Source organism: Notamacropus eugenii, chromosome 6 (genome assembly GCF_028372415.1).
Source record: "Notamacropus eugenii isolate mMacEug1 chromosome 6, mMacEug1.pri_v2, whole genome shotgun sequence".
NCBI classification, from domain to species: Eukaryota; Metazoa; Chordata; class Mammalia; order Diprotodontia; family Macropodidae; genus Notamacropus; species Notamacropus eugenii.
In genome coordinates, this window is record NC_092877.1 from 34,804,180 (window position 1) to 34,822,409 (window position 18,230).

The 18,230-nt window shown below is 43.8% G+C and overlaps 1 protein-coding gene across 12 annotated transcripts in view; it reads left to right on the forward strand.

Moving 5' to 3' along the window:
• IRAG1 (inositol 1,4,5-triphosphate receptor associated 1) overlaps nt 1–18,230 on the forward strand; it is a 149,295-nt gene that overhangs the window by 60,413 nt on the left and 70,652 nt on the right. For 6 of the 12 annotated variants that reach the window (XM_072619442.1, XM_072619439.1, XM_072619440.1 and 3 more), the window contains one exon: nt 17,509–17,687. The exons of the other annotated variants lie outside the window; for them this stretch is intronic. In XM_072619442.1, coding sequence (XP_072475543.1) covers nt 17,619–17,687 — 69 coding nt within the window. In that variant the 5' untranslated portion in view covers nt 17,509–17,618. The remainder of the gene's footprint in view (nt 1–17,508; nt 17,688–18,230) is intronic. 12 annotated transcript variants of the gene reach the window in all.

An 18,230-nucleotide genomic window follows, 5' to 3' on the forward strand; every position in this document is an offset into this window, starting at 1 on the left:
TAATCATTTCTTATAGCACAACAGTATTCCATTACATTCGTGTACCACAACTTGTTCAGCCATTCCCCAGTTGATGGGCTTTCCCTCAATTGAGGAAATACATTGTTAAAGCACTTTGTGGCACATAATGTACTCCCAAGATATGCATTATTATTGCTAGTGTTAGTTTCCGTATTTAAAGGTTTATCTGAAAAAAAAAAACACATACAAACACACAAAAAGAAGTTAATATGACACAAATTTTAAAAAGCAGCCTCCAAGAGATCATTTAGGGTTTAGCCTTCCTTCCCTCTTTTCCTTCTTTCTTTCCTTCCTTCCTTTCTTTTTTCCTTCCTTCCTTCCTTCTTCCTTCCTCCCTCCCTGCCTGCCTTTCTTCCTCTCTCCCTCCCTTCCTTTTGGTGGCTAATATATATGCTCAAATAAGCAAAATCAAGAACTATACTTTGTTATTTTCCTAAGTATATATTTTAAGACAGAATATAAGAACTGTATCAATTTCTCTACTTAGAAACACACCCATATTAATTATTACAATTGTAAGATATACTTGAGCCCAGTTAAACAAAAAGCATACATGGAGACCTTCACCTCCCGTTCCTTCTCCATCTCCAGATTGATGCCTGGATTTCAGAATTCACTGTTTATCTGCAGTGGCCTCAAACACTTTCAAAATGGTTTCAAAATTTCTAATTGTGCTTTAAGTTTGCAAGATAGTAAACTCTATATTACTGAAAGTCGAGTCAACTCAGAACTGCATCAGGAATTGTGCAAAAAGCTATAGAGATAAAGAAAAACAAGAGACATCCCATGCTCACAGTCAGATGAGGGAGGCCACAAGCAAACAATTATATACAAACCACACAGGCACAACCTGGACATAAATTGGAGATAGCCAAAAGAGGCATAGGCATTAAGGGGGACTGGGGAAAGTCTTGGAGAAGGAGGGATTTGAACTGAGACCTGATGGAATCCAAAGTAGTCAGGAGATGGCGAGGAGGAGGGAGAGAATTCCAGGCTTGAAAAAAAATTCAAATGGAGACTGAATGACTGGAATCAGGATTCCTGCATCATCTCTACGTGGTAGTGTGTGAGGTTCTACTCCCCATCCCTCTCTCCTTTCCCCTCTTCCCCTCAGCTATGAAGGTCTGTAGTCCTAACTGTGGTAAGGACTAGGAAAAATGGATTCATTCATTCCTCTCTAAGGGTCTGGACTTTGGCAGCCAGATAACGTGTGTAACAAAGAGTGAAATTTAGGAAGGACTGGGGGTCAGGACACTTGGGGTCAAGTTCCTGCTCTCCTACTGACCAGATTCATGACCTTGACCAAGTCCTTTCCTCTTAGACTTCAGTTTCCATCTTTGGAAAATGAGGAGATTGGATTTGATGATCTTGAAGGGACTTCCAGCTCTGACATTCTATGGTTCCATGGAATAACTGATAGAGAAGATCAGTATTTGCCTTACTTGTCAAGAGTTATACTGGGGAGTATTAACAGAGACTTCATCTCCTTCCAATTCTTTGTCCTGCTAAATTGAAAGCAAAAATTAAAAACAAGGGAAGCAAAAAACTTTCTTCTGAGAATTCTGAGTCATTCTGGAAAGGTCAAATTCATCCGGATTAACCCTTTACGTTCCAGAAGGGCTCACTGAGGACCAATTTTTTTTTTAAACATCCCTGCAGAGAGCATATGAGAATAGTTCATTTTGCCTGAAGGTACAAGTTAGACAATTGTGCTTTCAGTTGGACTAGATCGCTCTGGAGAAAGGTACTGATAAGTTCGTGTAGTGGTGTACACCTATAGTCCCTCCTTCTGGAGACACCTAGGCTACTGGATCATTTGAGCTTGGGAGTTCTGAGTGGCAGGAGATTTAAATCCATCACTGTATCTGCACTTTTTGACACCAATTTAGAGAACCCGTAGCCCTGAGGGGCTAGCGGAAGGAGGAGTGAACCAACCCAAATAGAAATAATGGATTGCATTCAAGCTTCTGTGCCTGCCAATACTGGGAATGGGTCCGTGAGTGGCTGCTGCATTTCCAGTCTGGGCAAGACAGGGAGGCTTAGTGTCAAACAAACAAACAAATGAACGAATAAATGGATAAGTACATAAACAAATGAATGAACAAACAGATGAATAAGGAAGGTACAGGTCTATTCTGTATCTAGGACAGATATGAGCATCTTTTCTGAAAGGACCCACCTGCCCTTGGGGTACTGCTAGCCTCCCATATCCGTGGGGAGAATGGTTGATGCCCTTAAATTCCCCACTGCTGTTCCCTGAATGGGATAGACTCCCTTCATGGACATTGTCCCCAGTTCCACACAATTGCCACTTTGGGGACTCAACTATCAAAATATGTGTTCAACTTTACTCATTGAATGATTCATTTGGCAACCATCTATTAAACATCTATAGTGTGCAAAACCCTATACTAGACACTGAGGGAGACTAAAAATTTCATTAATACCCAGTCCCTGCCTCCAAAGGAACTTTCCATCTTGTGGGAGGAATGTGACACATACACAAATCTTAGATAGCTATCAGACCATTGTGACACAGGATAGAATATGGTAAGAACCTAAGGGAGATACAAAGTGCCTTGCAAACACCAAGTAGGAAAGATCATTTTTAGACAGAAGGATCAAGAAAGGCTTCCTGGAAGAGGAGACAGCTGTCCTGGGCTTTAAAGGAAATGCAGGATCTCAAAAGGAAAAAATGGACATAAGCATGAGCACAAAAACAGGAAACTTCATGTTTGGAGGATGACGAGTCCAGTAGGCCTAGGCATCCCACATGTGGAGGGGGTACCCTGGAATGAATCTAGAAAGCTGGCCCTTAAACATCAGTAGACAATGGGGGAAGCCACTTAAGGTATCTGGATAGAATGGTGTGGTTAGAGTGGTATACTGTGGGAAACACTACTTTGTCTCTCTGGGCCTCAGGTCAAATGAAGGTTGGATTAGATGGTCTCTAAGACCCCTCCCAGCTCTGACATTCTAGGCTCCAAGTTCCCTTCTGACATTGATACATACTCTAGAGCATGGCATTATGTAAAGATGATCAGAGATATCCCAAACCAGAATAGGAAGCCTTAGGAGGTAGTGAGTTCCTGTCCCTACTAGTTTTTAGGTGAAAGCTAGATGATGGCTTAAAAAAAAAATCCCCCCTGACTGCCACATTAATCCTGAAGAGGTTGTTGTCTGGTCATTTCAGTCATGTCCGACCCCATTGGGGCTTTCTTGGCTGTTTCCTTCTCCAGCTCATTATGCAGATGAAGAACTTAGACAAATAGGGTAAAGTGATTTGCACAAGGTCACACAGCTGAACTCAGGTCCTCTTGCCTGGAGGGCCAGTGCTCTATCCACTGTGCCACCTAGCTGCTGAGATAAAAACTAATTCTTTTTGTAATTACATCGCATTCATTTCCACCAACATTCCTTCTTCATCTCTTGCCCAGAAAATCATCTCTGGTCACAAAAATTTCCCAAGAATAAATGACTAGGAGGTTGGGAGTAGCAAGAAGCGTTAGGAATCCCTGCTTAAGAAGGTATTGAAATAGGTGTCACGGAAGGTACCTTCTGGAGTCCCTGGTTCTGTGATCAGCTCAGCCAAGGGACTGGGAGGGTATAGGAACAGTGGAGTGAAGCTTGGGCCCTTCCTGGCCCTGAGGTTGGCAGGTGATTCTGTAATTATCTAAGTCAGGGATGCCCACAGCTGGTCACCTCTAACCAGCCTGTGTGCTGTTCCTTGCACAAGAAGTTCATCTCCTGACTCTGGGCATTTTCAAGGAAGATCCCCTGTGCCTGGGGATCTTCCTCCCATCTCTGCCTCCTGGCTTCCCCAACTTATTTCAAGACTCAGGTCAAATCCCACCTTTTACAAAGACACTTTCTCTAATCCATATCAGTGCTAGTGCCTTCTTGCTAAAACTCCCCCAATTTACTGGGCATTTATCTTGGATGTACATTGCTGTTGCTTACTCTCTCTCTCCCTCATTGAAAGGAGAGCTCCTTGAGAGCAGGGACTATCTTTCTGCCTTTCTTTGTAGCTCCCATGCTTATCACAGTACCTAGCACAAAGTAGGTGTTTAATAAATGCTGATTGACTGGACTTTTTGTCTCCCTGGCTCCTAATTCTTTGACCTCAAGCAAGATGCTTCCCTCCTTTACTATCAGTCTGTCACACCTCACTGTGAACTGTGATTCTCCAGCTCTTAAAGGTTCAACATTTAGCCCCCATATCTACCCATGAACTCTAAGCTTTCTTCCTTGGGAAAGGACTATGGGTCCAGAGTAAGTAAAATAGCATCTTATGGGGAGGAAGCTCTGAAATCATCCCAGATGGATGGGTTAGGAGTGTTGTGGGCAGATAGGGTGCTGCCCTCTCTGACTAAGCTGCCAACTAGTAAGGGTCAAACTTGGGTTTACAAAGACACTTTGTTAATCAACAACAAGCATTTATTAAGCACATCCTGTATGCCAGGCACCCTGCTAAGTAAGCACCAGGGAGACAAAGACCAAAGACCCAAATAAGCCAATTTCTGTTTTAAAAAAGCTTATGATCTGTTGGGGAGAACTTGGGGTTAAGGATTGGAGAGTGCTCTGAGCACATAGAAAGAACACTGAATGTGGATACTTGCACTGCCACTTCCCTTTGTGACCTTGAATAAGTCACATGACCTGGGCCTGGTTTCCTCATCTGTAAAATCAGGAGGTTGGATCAGAGGGGTCTCTAAGGTCGCTCCCGGCTCCAGATCCACAATCCGGTGGTCTTGTGGAACAAATGATCCCTCCAAACACAAGCTATGGTCCAATGGCTTGTATGACAAAGTGACCCAATCCAACATTGGGCCTAATGTAGGCTGAGTTGTCACTTGTGCAAGCCCATTGCTTGCTGGTCCTGGCTGGGAGGCCAGCTGAGAGGAAGAGCCAGGAATGGGCTGCAAGAAGGAGCCCCAGGAAAGTGAAACATTTCTAAATATTTTTTCCTTTTATGGATTAGAGCTCCCAGCTCATCATTTCCTGGAGGCTGGATTCTCAGCTTTTCAGCTATCAGAGCTGAGTTCCCTGTGCCCATGGGGTTCCATCTGACACCAGGCCTGACTCTGGGAGGGGGGGGAAGGAGGGAGGAGGGAGGGAAGAAGAGAGGAGGAAGGAAGAAGGGAGGGAGAGAGAGGGAGGAGGGGGGAGAGGGAGGAGGGACTCAGCTCTTACCTTGCTATTTTAAGCTGAAAGTTTATCATCGTGGTGGGGAGTTAAGTCTGTACAGCTGTACAGTGTGGGAATTCTTTCCAAAGGGCCTTTGTAATGCAAGGGCTTCAGTTCTAGTCATGGAAACTGAGCGTGTGGAGCTGCCTTCTTTTGGCCTCTTTTGTGCTTTGCGGTAGTCCTGAAATCTTTTCATCTTTTTCCATTTTGTTTATTTTTGGTTTATTCTCCTTATTGACTGGGAGGACCGAGGCTTTTCCTGCTGAACTCCAGGGGTTAGATTTGCTCTGTTTAGCCTGAGATGTCAGAACCGGGAGCAGTGGGTGGAGGCCATGGAGAAGCAGATCTTGGCTTGATGGAAGGAAAACTTCTCAACAATTCAAAACATAAAAATAGGTGGAATGTACTGCCTTGGGAGGTGGTTGGCATTCCATGCACTTCTTCAACCAAAGGCTGGAAGGCTGCTTGGGTATGTTGGAGGAGGGATTCTCGGTCGGTTTTGAGGTTCTGTGGGCCTGATGTCCTGCTTGGAACCAGCAGCTAATGCCCTGTTCCCAGAGAGCATGGGAATTGGGTCAGTACAATTCACTTTAATTCAACAAATATGAATATATATATGTGCATATATATACACATATATATTCAGTCATTTAATATGTATATATGTGTGCACATGTATATATATGTATATCCACATGTGTTTATGTGCACACATGATGTACTAAGTACTTGGAAAACAAAGAAAGACAAAAATAGTCTCTCTCCTCAAGAAGTTTATCATATTCTACTGGGGAAGAAACGTACAAATAACTGGAAAAATAGATGGTAGATAGACAGACAGAAGACAGACAGACAGACAGATAGATATAAAGAGACAGGCAGGCAGGCAGGCAGACAGAGAGACAGATAGAAGACAGATATAGACAGACAGACAGATAGATAGAAGACATACAGACAGACAGACACACAGATAGATAGATAGGTAGGTAGGTAGGTAGGTAGGTAGATAGAAGACAGAGGCAGTCAGAGAGACAGGTAGATAGATAAAAGACAGATATAGAGAGACAGGCAGGCAGACAGAGAGACAGGCAGGCAGATAGATAGACAGACAGAAGACAGATATAGACAAACAGATAGATGGATAGACAGACAGATAGATAGATACATAGATAGATAGACAGACAGACAGACAGACAGACAGACAGACAGACAGATAGATAGATAGATAGATAGATAGAAGACAGATATAGAGAGATAGGCAGGCAGGCAGACAGACAGATGGATAGATAGAAGATAGATATAGATAGACAGATATATAGATAGAAGACAGATAGATATAGAGAGACAGACAGATAGATAGATAGATAGATAGATAGATAGATAGATAGATAGATAGATAGATGACAGATACAGACAGACAGACAGATAGAAGACAGACAGATACAGACAGACAGGTGGACAGGCAGACAGACAAACAGATAGAAGACAGAGAGACAGATATAGAGAGATGGACTGACAGACAGATATGTATACCCACATATATACATATTCAGAGTTACAAGAATCATAGACGCAGAGTGGGGAGGGTTCTCAGAGGTCATCTAATCTACTCCCCTCATTTTACAGATGAGGAAATGAAGGCTTCCTAAGTCAAGGGCTGGAAGAGAGACAAAGGCAAAGCATACTTGGACCCTGTCTTCATGTAGTTCCCAGCCTTGTAGAATACGTCTCTACGTGTGTGTATACATCTGCATATATACTTGTTTTGCGATTTTTAAAAAAATAATACTATTACTTCCAGCGAGTCCTCCATCTTCCACCTCCATCAGAACTTTCTCTTGGAACAGAGAAGTCCATTTAAGCAAAGCAAATTAACCCACTGGCCAAATCTGAAAACGTATTCCTCTGTGCCGGAGAGAGGGGAGGCGTGCTTCTCTGCCTATCCTCTGAAGTCCTGAGCGTTGCTCACAACTCTGATATCTTTCAATGTACGAATAAATTCTTCCATATTTTGCTTCTTTGAGACTTAAAGAGAGGTGATAAGGGCCTGAGGTAGGGTTGTGGTAATGTGAGTAGAGAGAACAGGGTCACAACCTATATGAAGCCTCTCTGTTTCCTTTTCCATTAGATGATGGGGGACAGCTAGGTGGTGCAGTGGATAGAGCACAAGTGCAGGAGTCAAGAGGACCTGAGTTCAAATCTCATCTCAGACACTTGACACTCACTAGCTGTGTGACCTTGGGCAAGTCACTTAACCCCAACTGCCTCATCCTGGGTCATCTCCAGTCATCCTGATGAATATCTGGTTACTGGATTCAGATGGCTCTGGAGGAGAAGTGAGGCTGGTGACCTGCACAGCCCTCCCTCACTCAAAACAAAGTCAAGTGCAAGTCATGTCATCCTTTCTCTGATGGCATGGTCTTCTTCTGCAATGAAGGATCAACACATACACGTTAGATGATGGAGACTCCCACAGTCTTTTTGAGTTCTGAATCTTTGATATAAATTCAATGCTTGAGGGAATGCCTCTGTCAATGCCTGTCACCACCTTCTCTTAGAGTCGTGGCACCAAGAGTGCAAGTGACTTGCCTACTGTGACACGGCCATCATGGGTCAGAGATAGGACTTGAACCCAGAGCCAGGTCTTCCTGTTTCTGAGGCCAGCATTCTAGCCACTATACCAATTGCCTCTTCCACTTCTAAATCACTGTGAATTTCTAAATTACTGTGTCACCTGAAGCAGGCTTTATACTATCAGCCTTGTATCTAATTGGAATGAAAGACGCTTTCTCTCTGTTGAAGGCTTCAAGGAGCCAGCCAACGGGTCTTTATTATGGTGGGGTAGGTGTGTGCCTAGCTCCGTTTGGCATCATGTTTTGAGAGATTACCTGAGATGCTGCTCTTTAGACAACCAGCAGGTGACGCCCTCACCCTTCTAGTGGTGCTCTGAGCAGGTCTTTGCAGAGGCAGGCCCTGGAAGGGCTCGACCAACCCTTAGTCCAGAGGAGTCTAACACAGCCTTGTGATTAAGCCTTCCTAATTTACCAGCCCACTTAGAAAATCAGACTATCTCCCTTCACCTAGAAGGACACAAGTATTACAAGGCACGAGGACAGCAGCCTTTTCTGACTACCTAGGAAGAGGTTCATCTCAGTTCTGCTATTTATGTGCTTATGTGTTCTTGAGCAAATCAATCCATTAACAAGCTGTAAGTGCTGACTGCATGCCAGTGGACAGAGCTCTGGGTCTGGAGTTGGGAAGACCGGAATTCAAATTCAACCTCAGACACTGACAAGCTGTGTGACCCTGGGCAAGTCACTTCACCCTGTTTGCCTCAGTTTCCTCATCTGTCAAATGAGCTGGAGATGGAAATGGCAAACCATTCTAGTATCTTAGCCAAGAAAACCCCAGATGGGGTCACAAAGAGTCAGACATGACTGAACAACAACATGTACCAGGCACTACGCTAAGTTCTGGGGTTACAAAGAAACAAAAAAAAGTCACTTCCTTTCTCTGGGCCTTAGTTTCCTCATCTATAAAATGAGGTGGAGGTGGGGCATGGATTAGATCATGGGAACATAGATTTAGAGCTAGAAGCCATATTAGCAATCACACCCAAGGAGGAGGAAAGGGAGGCACCGAACAGTTAAGTTCCTTGCCTAGGGTCAGGCAGCTAGCAGCTGTTCAAGGCAGGATTCAAACTGAGGTCTTTACTATTCTAAGTCCAGCACTCTCTCCATTACACTAGAGACACTGAGCACCTGGCTTGCAGTCAGCTTAAGAACCATAACGGTGCCAAGTGCTACAGAACCAGACTAAAATATAATTGGAAACATTTAACAGAAATACAAATGCAATAAACATAGATAATGGTACATTTTGAAACTTGTTACTGTACAGCCCATGGCATCCTTATGCATGGTTAGTGGCCATTGTTTCCAAACAAAGTTCATGGAAAACCAGCATCCTGGTCTTCACTAACCTCTCCTGGATTATGAATGTAAACATTCTGAGGAATCCATCGGCTTCACCAGTCTGTATGAGACCCAGTGGACACAAGCAAGGTTAAGAACATGTGCTTTAGCCACAATTCCTCCCGCCCCCCCCCCCCCCCCCCCCCCCCCCCGCCAACCCCAACCCCCACCATTTATTGGTTTAACTAGCAGAATATGCACTGAGTTGGTCAATGAACAGGGATGTGCATTTTTCTTCAAAAAAAAAAAAGAAATGTACAAATACTTTTATGTTTAATTTGAATTATTAACATTTTCTTTAGCACTTTCTTAAGTCTAGACAATCAAGCCCTGATTTGTAGCATTTGCCTGCCTCCAACGTGTAAGTGCTCACAATGAAAATTTAACCATTAGTGGAAACAGGTACTCTCCTTGAGCTGCTTCTGGTAACCAAAAAAGCAAACAAACAAAAACTCATTTAGTAAATGTTTGCTAAGTGCTACAAGATGCAAAGAAAGATAAAAATAGCCCCTGCTCTTAGTAACTCATATTCTAAAAGGGAAGACAAACCTGAAAATAATATGATACCAAGATACGGAGTTGATGGGAGGTGGTCTGAGCTGGGGAGGCACTAGCAACTGGAGGACCAGGAAAGGCCTCCTGCAGCAGGTGGGATTTGAGTTGATTCTTGAAGGAAGCCAAAAAAGCTAAGAGGAAGGAATGAGAAGGGAGAAGATTTATAGATATGAGGGTTAATGTTGTTCTTTAGTTGTTGTCATGTCCAACCCCATTTGGTGTTTTTGTGGCAAAGATGTGGGAGTGACTTACCATTTCCAGCTCATTTTACAAATGAGGAAACTGAGGCAAACAGGGTTAAGTGACTTGCCCAGGGTCACCCAGCTAGTAAGTGTCTGAGGCTGGATTTTAACTTAGGTGCTCTCTCCACTGTGCTACACAGCAACCCTTAACTCCCAGCAAATATGTATGCTAGTGAGCATTGACGTATACTCTCTCTTACACTCACTAAGATCCTATTTTAATAAAGTTGGAACACACCAAAGCAATCAATATCTCCCATGAAACCCAATATTCTACAGGGATTTCCAAGGTGGTTCTCTCAGCTAGATTGGCCACTTGGCCTCTAGGTTTAATTATTAAGTAGATCCTGACACCTGGGTTTACTTTTAATTTAAAATTGGGGGAATTCACCCAGGGTTGTAGATCTGGAGGTGGAAAGGAAGAACTTCAGGCAGTGCTGAACTGACCTCTTCGTTTTAATGATGAGGAAAAACAGCTCAGTGGCTTAGCTCAAGTAAGTGTCAGAGCTAAAAAGCAAAAAAAAAAAAAAAAAAAAAAACAAACTTGCTGCCTTTCAGATAGTCTTCCACATTACTTTCCTCCAGGTACCCTGCAAGCCAGTGACAACGGCCTCCTGGCTGTTCCTCAAACAAGATGCCCCAGGTAGTGACTCTGGGCATTGTTACTGGCTATCTGCCACATCTGGAAGTCTCTCACTCCCTGTCTCCACGTCTTGTTTCCCTAGCTTCCATCAAGTCTCAACTAAAATACCACCTTCTGCAAGAAGACTTTTCATTCTTTCTTAACTTTGGTGTCTTTCCTCTGTTATCTCCAATTTGTGATATATATCTTGTTTGTACGTAGCTGTTTGCATGAAGTCCCCCACTAGAGCATGAGCCTCCTGAAGGCAGGGACTGTCTTTTTTCCTTTTCTTTGTATCCTCAACAGTTAGCACAGGACAGGTCTTTAATAGATGCTTATTAACTTGACTCAATTACAGCTGAAGACAACCTTGGAAGGGGACTCATAAGACAGTTGAGGTTTAATATAAAGGCACAAGGCTTTAGGAATTCAGAGGAAGTAAAGCGCCCTCAGAGGTGGGATAGCGTTTGCTTTGTCTTCTTCACAAATATCGGTGTAGACACAGAGGAGTTTGGTGAGCTGGTGATGGTCACAGCAGGAATCATGGAGCTGGGATGAACGTGGAGAGGATTTATTCTGGCTCCATTTAAGGAGGTCTTTGTAGAACAGTTCTTTCTTGACCTGTGATCTGATCAGAATCTCACCATGAGAAAGCTATCCAGGCTGCCAGGAGGAGCCGAGACAACTGAAACCAACACGAGCCTCATCTGAAGAAACTTCATTCCTTGTTCCTTTTCCTTGCAGACATTTTGTCCTTGTAAACATTTTTTAAAGAAATATCCAGAACTGGCTATGGGATTCATTAGTGCCTTTAGCTGGGACAGAGCTTTGTTCACATTGTGTTCTTTCCACCGTCACCCATGCTGGAGCGGGATGTGGAGAGCACCACAGAAGGTCCATCCTCCGTTACCACTTTGCTCTCCTCATTGATTCAAAAGATGAGGCTGCCCAGGGACAGGCAGTGTGGTCAGTCCTTAAAAAGAGCTAGTCCCAGGGCTAGCACAGAGCTGGGCCCTTGGTGGCCCAGGCTGTAGAGAATTCTAGAGGAGATGCCATTTCTGCCTCTAAGACTGAGTGGGGAGAGAAACACAAACACGAAACAGAGAAAGGTAGAAGGCAGAATGCAATCAGGTGTCCACCTCTAAGGGTTATTTAAAGAAGAACTTGTGCTTTAGGAAAGATCTGGTCACACAGGGTTGGTAGCTACAATATAGTTCCAAGCCTGAGACACAATGACCCAGACTTCCACGATGATTAAGACACCAGGGTCTTAGACAGTCTTTTAAACCTAGGGCTCACAGACCCCAAAGGAATCCTTAGATAGATTTCAGGAGGGGTCTGTAAATTTGGATGGGAAAAAATGACATGTAATATATAAATTTTATTTTATGCATTTAAAAACATTTTTTTCTTGGAAGAGATCTGTGGCATTTACCAGACTTCCCAAGAGGTCCATGACACAACCACACACACACACACACACACACAGTTTAAGAAGCTTTCTGTTTTACAGGGAAAGGCAGAAGTGGGTAACAGTAAGTCTTCTCATGCCTCTTAAAAAGCTGCTGCTGTGGATAGTAACCAACATTCCTGTTTTTCAGTTGTTTTTATAGTTATGTCCAATTCTCCATGACCCCATTTGGGGTTTTCTTGGTGAAGATACTGGAGTAGTTTGCCATTTCCTTCTCCAGCCATTTTATAGCTGAGGAAACTGAGGCAAATAGGGTGAAGTGACTTGCTCAGGGTCACATTGCTGGTAAATGTCTGAGGCCAGATTTGAACTTAGGAAGAGAAGTCTTCCTAACTCCAAGTCTGTGGCATTCTATCCATAGTGCCACCTAGTTGCCCATGTTAAAAGTTTGTAAAGAGCTTTATAGGAGCAGCTATGGATAGAATGTGGCAGAAGGTGGCACTTCTTAGAAGAAGCCATAGCCTTGGGAGGTAAATGAATGAATGGAGTATTTATTAAGCCCACTTACTATGTGCAAAGCACCAGGGACAGGAATAGAAAAGCATGATGGTCCCTGCCCTCAAGGAGATCCCATTCTGATGAGGGAGACTATACCTAGAAGATTTCCACTGAAGGTCAGATGGAACAGTCCCATGGCCCTTAGAGTTCCAGGACAAAGCAGATGATAGCAATTCTTCTGATAAAGTCACAGCAGATTTGGATGTTGACCACCTGCCAGTGCCTTATTTTACAGATGAGGAAAATGGAGCCCGCAGAGGGGGAAGAATTTTCCAAAGACCATACTAAGTGGCTAAGTGGCAGCTTCTCTTCCTCTGCGTCCAAAGAGCCCCCTTGGTCTTTTCTGCTTCTGCCATCTATTTTTCCACTAGGAGGGTTTCTGTCCTCCCAGGCTTAGGTAAAAATAAGAGAGAATCTGTTTTTTAGTTTTTTCTCTCCCTCATTTTGAAGTCACAGACTGTAGAGCTGAAAATCTTTGAGATAATCAAGTACAACTTCATTTCATTTTACTCTTATTAAGTATTTTATTAAAACAGCATTGATTATTAATGCAACACAAACTTGCTTAGTAACTATTTAATATTTAAATTAGTGGATTTCAATGCATAAAATATTACAACAATTTTTCAGTCACTCCCTCTATGAGGACATCAGGATTCTTTATTTGAGCATTCATTCTCATGCCCTCTTTTTCTTATAATATCATAATTAGGTTAGTGTGTACTCCATTTTTTTGTTTGGATTTTGCATTTTGTCTAAAGAGTCTTTTATTTGTAAGAATTCCTAGTACTTGTCTGTTTTAATTGCATTACAGTATCCTAATACCTTCATGAATCACAATTTATTTAGTCAATACCATATTGTTGAATTTAAGTTGTTTCTAGCTTTTTGTAATTACTCATAATGCTGTTATGAAAATCTTTGACTGGATACCCTATGTTGTTGTTGATGGTGCTGAGAACAGTTTCAGGGTTGGTTCCCAACAATAGATTTATTGGGTCAGAGAATATGATTATTTTTGTTACCTTTACATTTTGTTTTTGTGAGATAACTCTACAGAAAGATTATATAAATTTGCAATTCTACCAGTAATGAATGAGTATATCTGTTCTTTCACAGTTACACCAATATTGAGGGGTTCTTTTTGTTTCTTAGTTATTTTTGGCAATTTGATGGTTTTGAAGTGGTACTTCATAGCACCTCCTTCCCATTTTACTGACAAGGAAATGAAGCATCTGAAATATCCTGTCCAGGGTCACCTAAGCATCAACAGGAGCAGTACTTGAACCTGGGACAGATGACTCCAGAGCTAGTACTTTCTGTATTATACTACAGTTCCCCATTTCTAAAGATATCTACTCCTAGAAATTACAAAAAACCCCACAGTCTGACCACCATAACAGCTATTATTGTAAAGTTTTTTAAAATTGGAAAGAGGGAGGAGGTTGGCCCGAGTTTCCTTAGCCCCTCCCTTTCTTGCCTTATTATCTGTTTCTTTGGCAATAATATCCTTCTTGCTTCCCCCAGGAAGTCATGCTACATCAGAGTTCAAAGGGGTGTTTAGAGTGGCAAGCCCCAATTCAGAGAGAATTCAAAGAATTTCTCATTGTTTCCCCCTGCTTTCAGTCCAGAGCAGTTGAAAAATTGACTGACTTAGAGCAGGCAGCACTGGGACAAGAGGAGGACTCCTCGTCTAATATAAGGACATCAGGCCCAGTAAAGAGAGAGTTCACAAGATTATAGATTTAGAGCTGGAAGTGAAGTAAGAGATGATCTTATCTACCTTCTTCCAAATTTTGTTGTTGTTCAGTCATGACCCATTTGGAATTTTCTTGGCAAAGATACTGAAGGGGTTTTCCATTTCCTTCTCCATCTCATTTTACAGATGAGGAAACTGAGGCAAACAGGGTTAAGTGGCTTGCTCAGGGTCACACAGCTAAGTAAGTGTCTGAGGCCAGATTTGAACCTATGAAGATGAGTCTTCCTGACTCCAGGCCTGGTTCTCTATCCACTGTGCCACCTAGCAGCCCCTAGCTTCCCACTTTGAAGAAAAGAAAACTGAGACCCAGAGAGGTTGAAGGGACTTGCCCAAGGGCACACAGATGGTATTGTGTGGTAGAAATAGGATTTGAACCCAGGTTCCCTGACTCCAAATCCCCTTTCTTTTTGCTTGCACTATTTGGATTTCCTGGTCCTGGCTGGATTTAAATTAATAAAGGGGTTACTATCTCAGTGATTCTGTCCCTATTCCCCACCACTACTATCACCACTACTCTCCCCTTCCTTTCCCACCTCTCATCCCCACCCAATACATACACACACACACACACACACACACACACACACACACGCGCGCGCACACACACATGCACACACGACCAAGAGTAGTAGCATGCAAAGGTTTCCATGGTTCTCGATGGTGTCCTGGTTTTTGTCCAGCAGAGGTCAGAAGAAACTCTCTACAATGGGGACAAAGGTGCTGGGGGGAGGCTAGCTTGAGGAAGCCCCAAGAGGACAGCCATGGAGACTTCTACACTTCTGGTATCTCAGAGCTACAAGTGATCTGGGAGGCCAGTCATCTAGTCCAGTTCCAAGCTGAGAAGGAATCCTTGATGGCCTCCCGTGGCTGCCATTTAGAGACTTCCAGTGATGGAGAGCTGATGGCCTCCTGAGGCAGCCCCTTCCACACTGGGACAGCCCTAATTGTTAGGAGGTTTGGGAGTTTGTTTTTATTATTATTACACTGAACAGAAGTCTTCTTCTTGACAACTTAATAATAACAATGAGTTGATAATTAAATAGTGCTTTAAGGTTTCTACAACACTGCATTTGGGTCTAACAACAGTTCTGTGAGCTAGGTGCTAAAGGGATTCTTGTTATTCCAGATTTATAGATGAAGGAACCTAGGACCAGAAAGTAAAGTAATTTGCCCAAGGGAGCTAATACATCTAAGTTCTGCCATCTGAGACAAACAGACCAAATCTGATTCCTTTTCTGCACCGTTCACAAGTCCTCAAGTTTTCCCTACTCTGTGCTAAGCATGTCCAGTTTTCCCAACTAATCCTCCTTTGTGAGGGTCTCCAGCCCCTACCCACCCATTCATCCTTCTCTGAATGTGCTCTACCTTGTCAACATCTTTCCCAAAATGAGATCCCTAGAACTAAACACAATACCCAGGTGAGCTCTGAAAGGGGCAAGGGAAAGCAGAAATCAGAAGGAATGATGCTCCTGGCCAAGAAAGGCTGGCAGACCTCTTGAGTTAAGGAGCTTTGACATGCAGTAGGCTAAACTGAGACAGCAGCTGAGGTAGCAGTACCATGTTCCAAATTAATATGGTTACCCATAGGGGCAGGAAGGACACCAAGACCCCCAAAGAGGACCAAACCAGGCCAGGCCAGAAATGTTTGATCCTTAGCAAGTCATAACTCTTCTGAACCTCAATTTCCTTATCTGTAAAATGGGGAGAAAATACGCTACCAAGATCACAGGAGTGTTGGGAGGAAAATGAAATTGAAAGTTACCTAGATATGACCGGGGCGGCTAGATGGCACCATAGTACATAGCGTAGGGCTCTTCCTGAGTTCAAATTCACACATGCTAGTTATGTGACCTTGGGCAAGTCACTTCACCCTGTCTGCCTCAGTTTCCTCACTTGTAAAATGAACTGGAGGAGGAAGTGGTGAACCAGTCCAGTATCTCTGCCAAGAAAACACCAAATGTTATTATGAAGAGTCAGACATGACTGGAAGCAACAGAACAAAAATGTTATTATCATCATCTTAAGATGAGGAAGCTGAGGCTGTTTATAAAGGGGCCTCAGGACAAGACTGACCTAGGCCTTCTGTCTCCAAGTTCGGTGTTCTTTCTACTGCACAACACTGCCTTCCTCTCTAACATCTGGAACGTTCCTAAAGCTGCTAATTAATGCAAGTATGAATTTGCAAAGTGCCTCACTCTCAGTTTCTCCCTTTATCCTTACCAAAACACAAGGAAGGAGCACTATTATTGTTCCCATTTTATAAATGAGAAAAATGAGGCTTCGAGAGTTTGTGACTTGCCCCAAATTTCATAGCTAGCAAGTGTCTGAGGTGGGATTTGAACCCATGCCTCCCTGACTCCAAGTCCAGCATTTTCTGCTGTGGCTGTCTATAGTGGCTCCATGGGAAGCTGGAAAAAAGAATGGGTTTTGAGGCCCAAGTTTGTCACTTGGGGTCTAGAATTCCAGGGTTGGTATGTGTATGCTGGGGGTGAGTGGTGTGGGAAGGGTCATAGGGACAGAAGTCAGAAAATCACACGTTGTTTGGCGACAGTAAATAGTGCTAATCTCCCTGTCACTTCCATCTCCTAAAGTATGAAGCCCTCCCCCCCCCCCATCTGTCTAACATCTGCTCTGTTACCCAGGGGAAGACCACAAAGCCTGAGTCTACAAATAGCTCTTTGGTCAGGGCTACTTCTCAGAGTAACTATCATATTTTCCTTTCAAATCCTTAGTGGTATGGGGATCTCAGGAGCTCTTGGGAAGTCATGGGGAGACAAGCCCAGAGTGGTCATAGCTCCCCAATAGCCAGACTGAAGGGCTGCCCCAGATGGTGTCCTCCTGAGTCTGTAAATGGGGAAAGTGTGTGGGGTCCTGTCTCTGGCTTCACATGGCTTGCCGGTATCCTCCCCCTTGCCTGGGGCTTGGTTTAGAGTTTATAACTATAGCCATGTTTGATGGGGAATCTGGAAAGGTCACCCCTAACAGTCTAAATACTGCCTGAGCAAGAGGAAAGCTGTACTGGGATGCCCTCTCTAGGACTAGCTTGGTCTTCTCAGGGAAGGCAAGCAGGACATCTGGCCTTTCTATCCCTGGTAACCCTTGGTTATTGGAAGTGATTCTGGCATCAGGATGGCTGGTGATGGGAAAGGAGTTGATTTGTGCTTTTGGCATCTCCCCAGTCTTCGGATCCCCAGCCTCTCAGTGCTCCTCCCCCAGGGCTGACAGGCGGCCCAGGGACTTAGCAGTGCATGGTCTGGTCAGCCAGTCCTCCAACCCTGAGGAGGTCATCATGCCCAACCTACCTGGAGATGGAGAGCAGCCAGGAGAGCCACAGTCCGCCCTGAGCCCTGCTATCGAAGTAAGTGACCTCCCAGCCCCTTCCCCACCCTCCTTTCCCTTCCTGGGCTAAGCTTGAGCGCAAGCAGAGGAACAGCAGGGAAAGGTCACCTCCTTCCACTTCTGGACATGGCAGCTGGCTAGCAGGTGGTCTCACAAGGTTGTCTGGGCTCCATGATCAGAGCCTCTATTTACTTCAGTCCCTTTCCTTTGGAAATGCTCATTACTGGACTTCCTACGTCCATAGGTGTTCTCCCAAAGAGTATTCACCCTATCTCTTAGAAATAGCTTCTCTATTACTTGTGTATGACTTTGGCCACATCTGAAATTAAGGCTGTGCTGACTTTGGAGGTTTAGACAGTGTGAAGAAAGGCATCCTTTTCAAAACAAAAACAGACAACCCCTTTCCTATGAATATTTCAATATTTCAGTATCCTAAGTTAGGTCTCAGTAAGAGACGCCTGCCCATGGTGGGTAAAGGAGGTTTGCATGGAAGGAAGTGGGATGGGGTGGTGGGATGAGTAGATGAGATCTCAAAGCACTGTGGATGAGGGAAAGAACACTT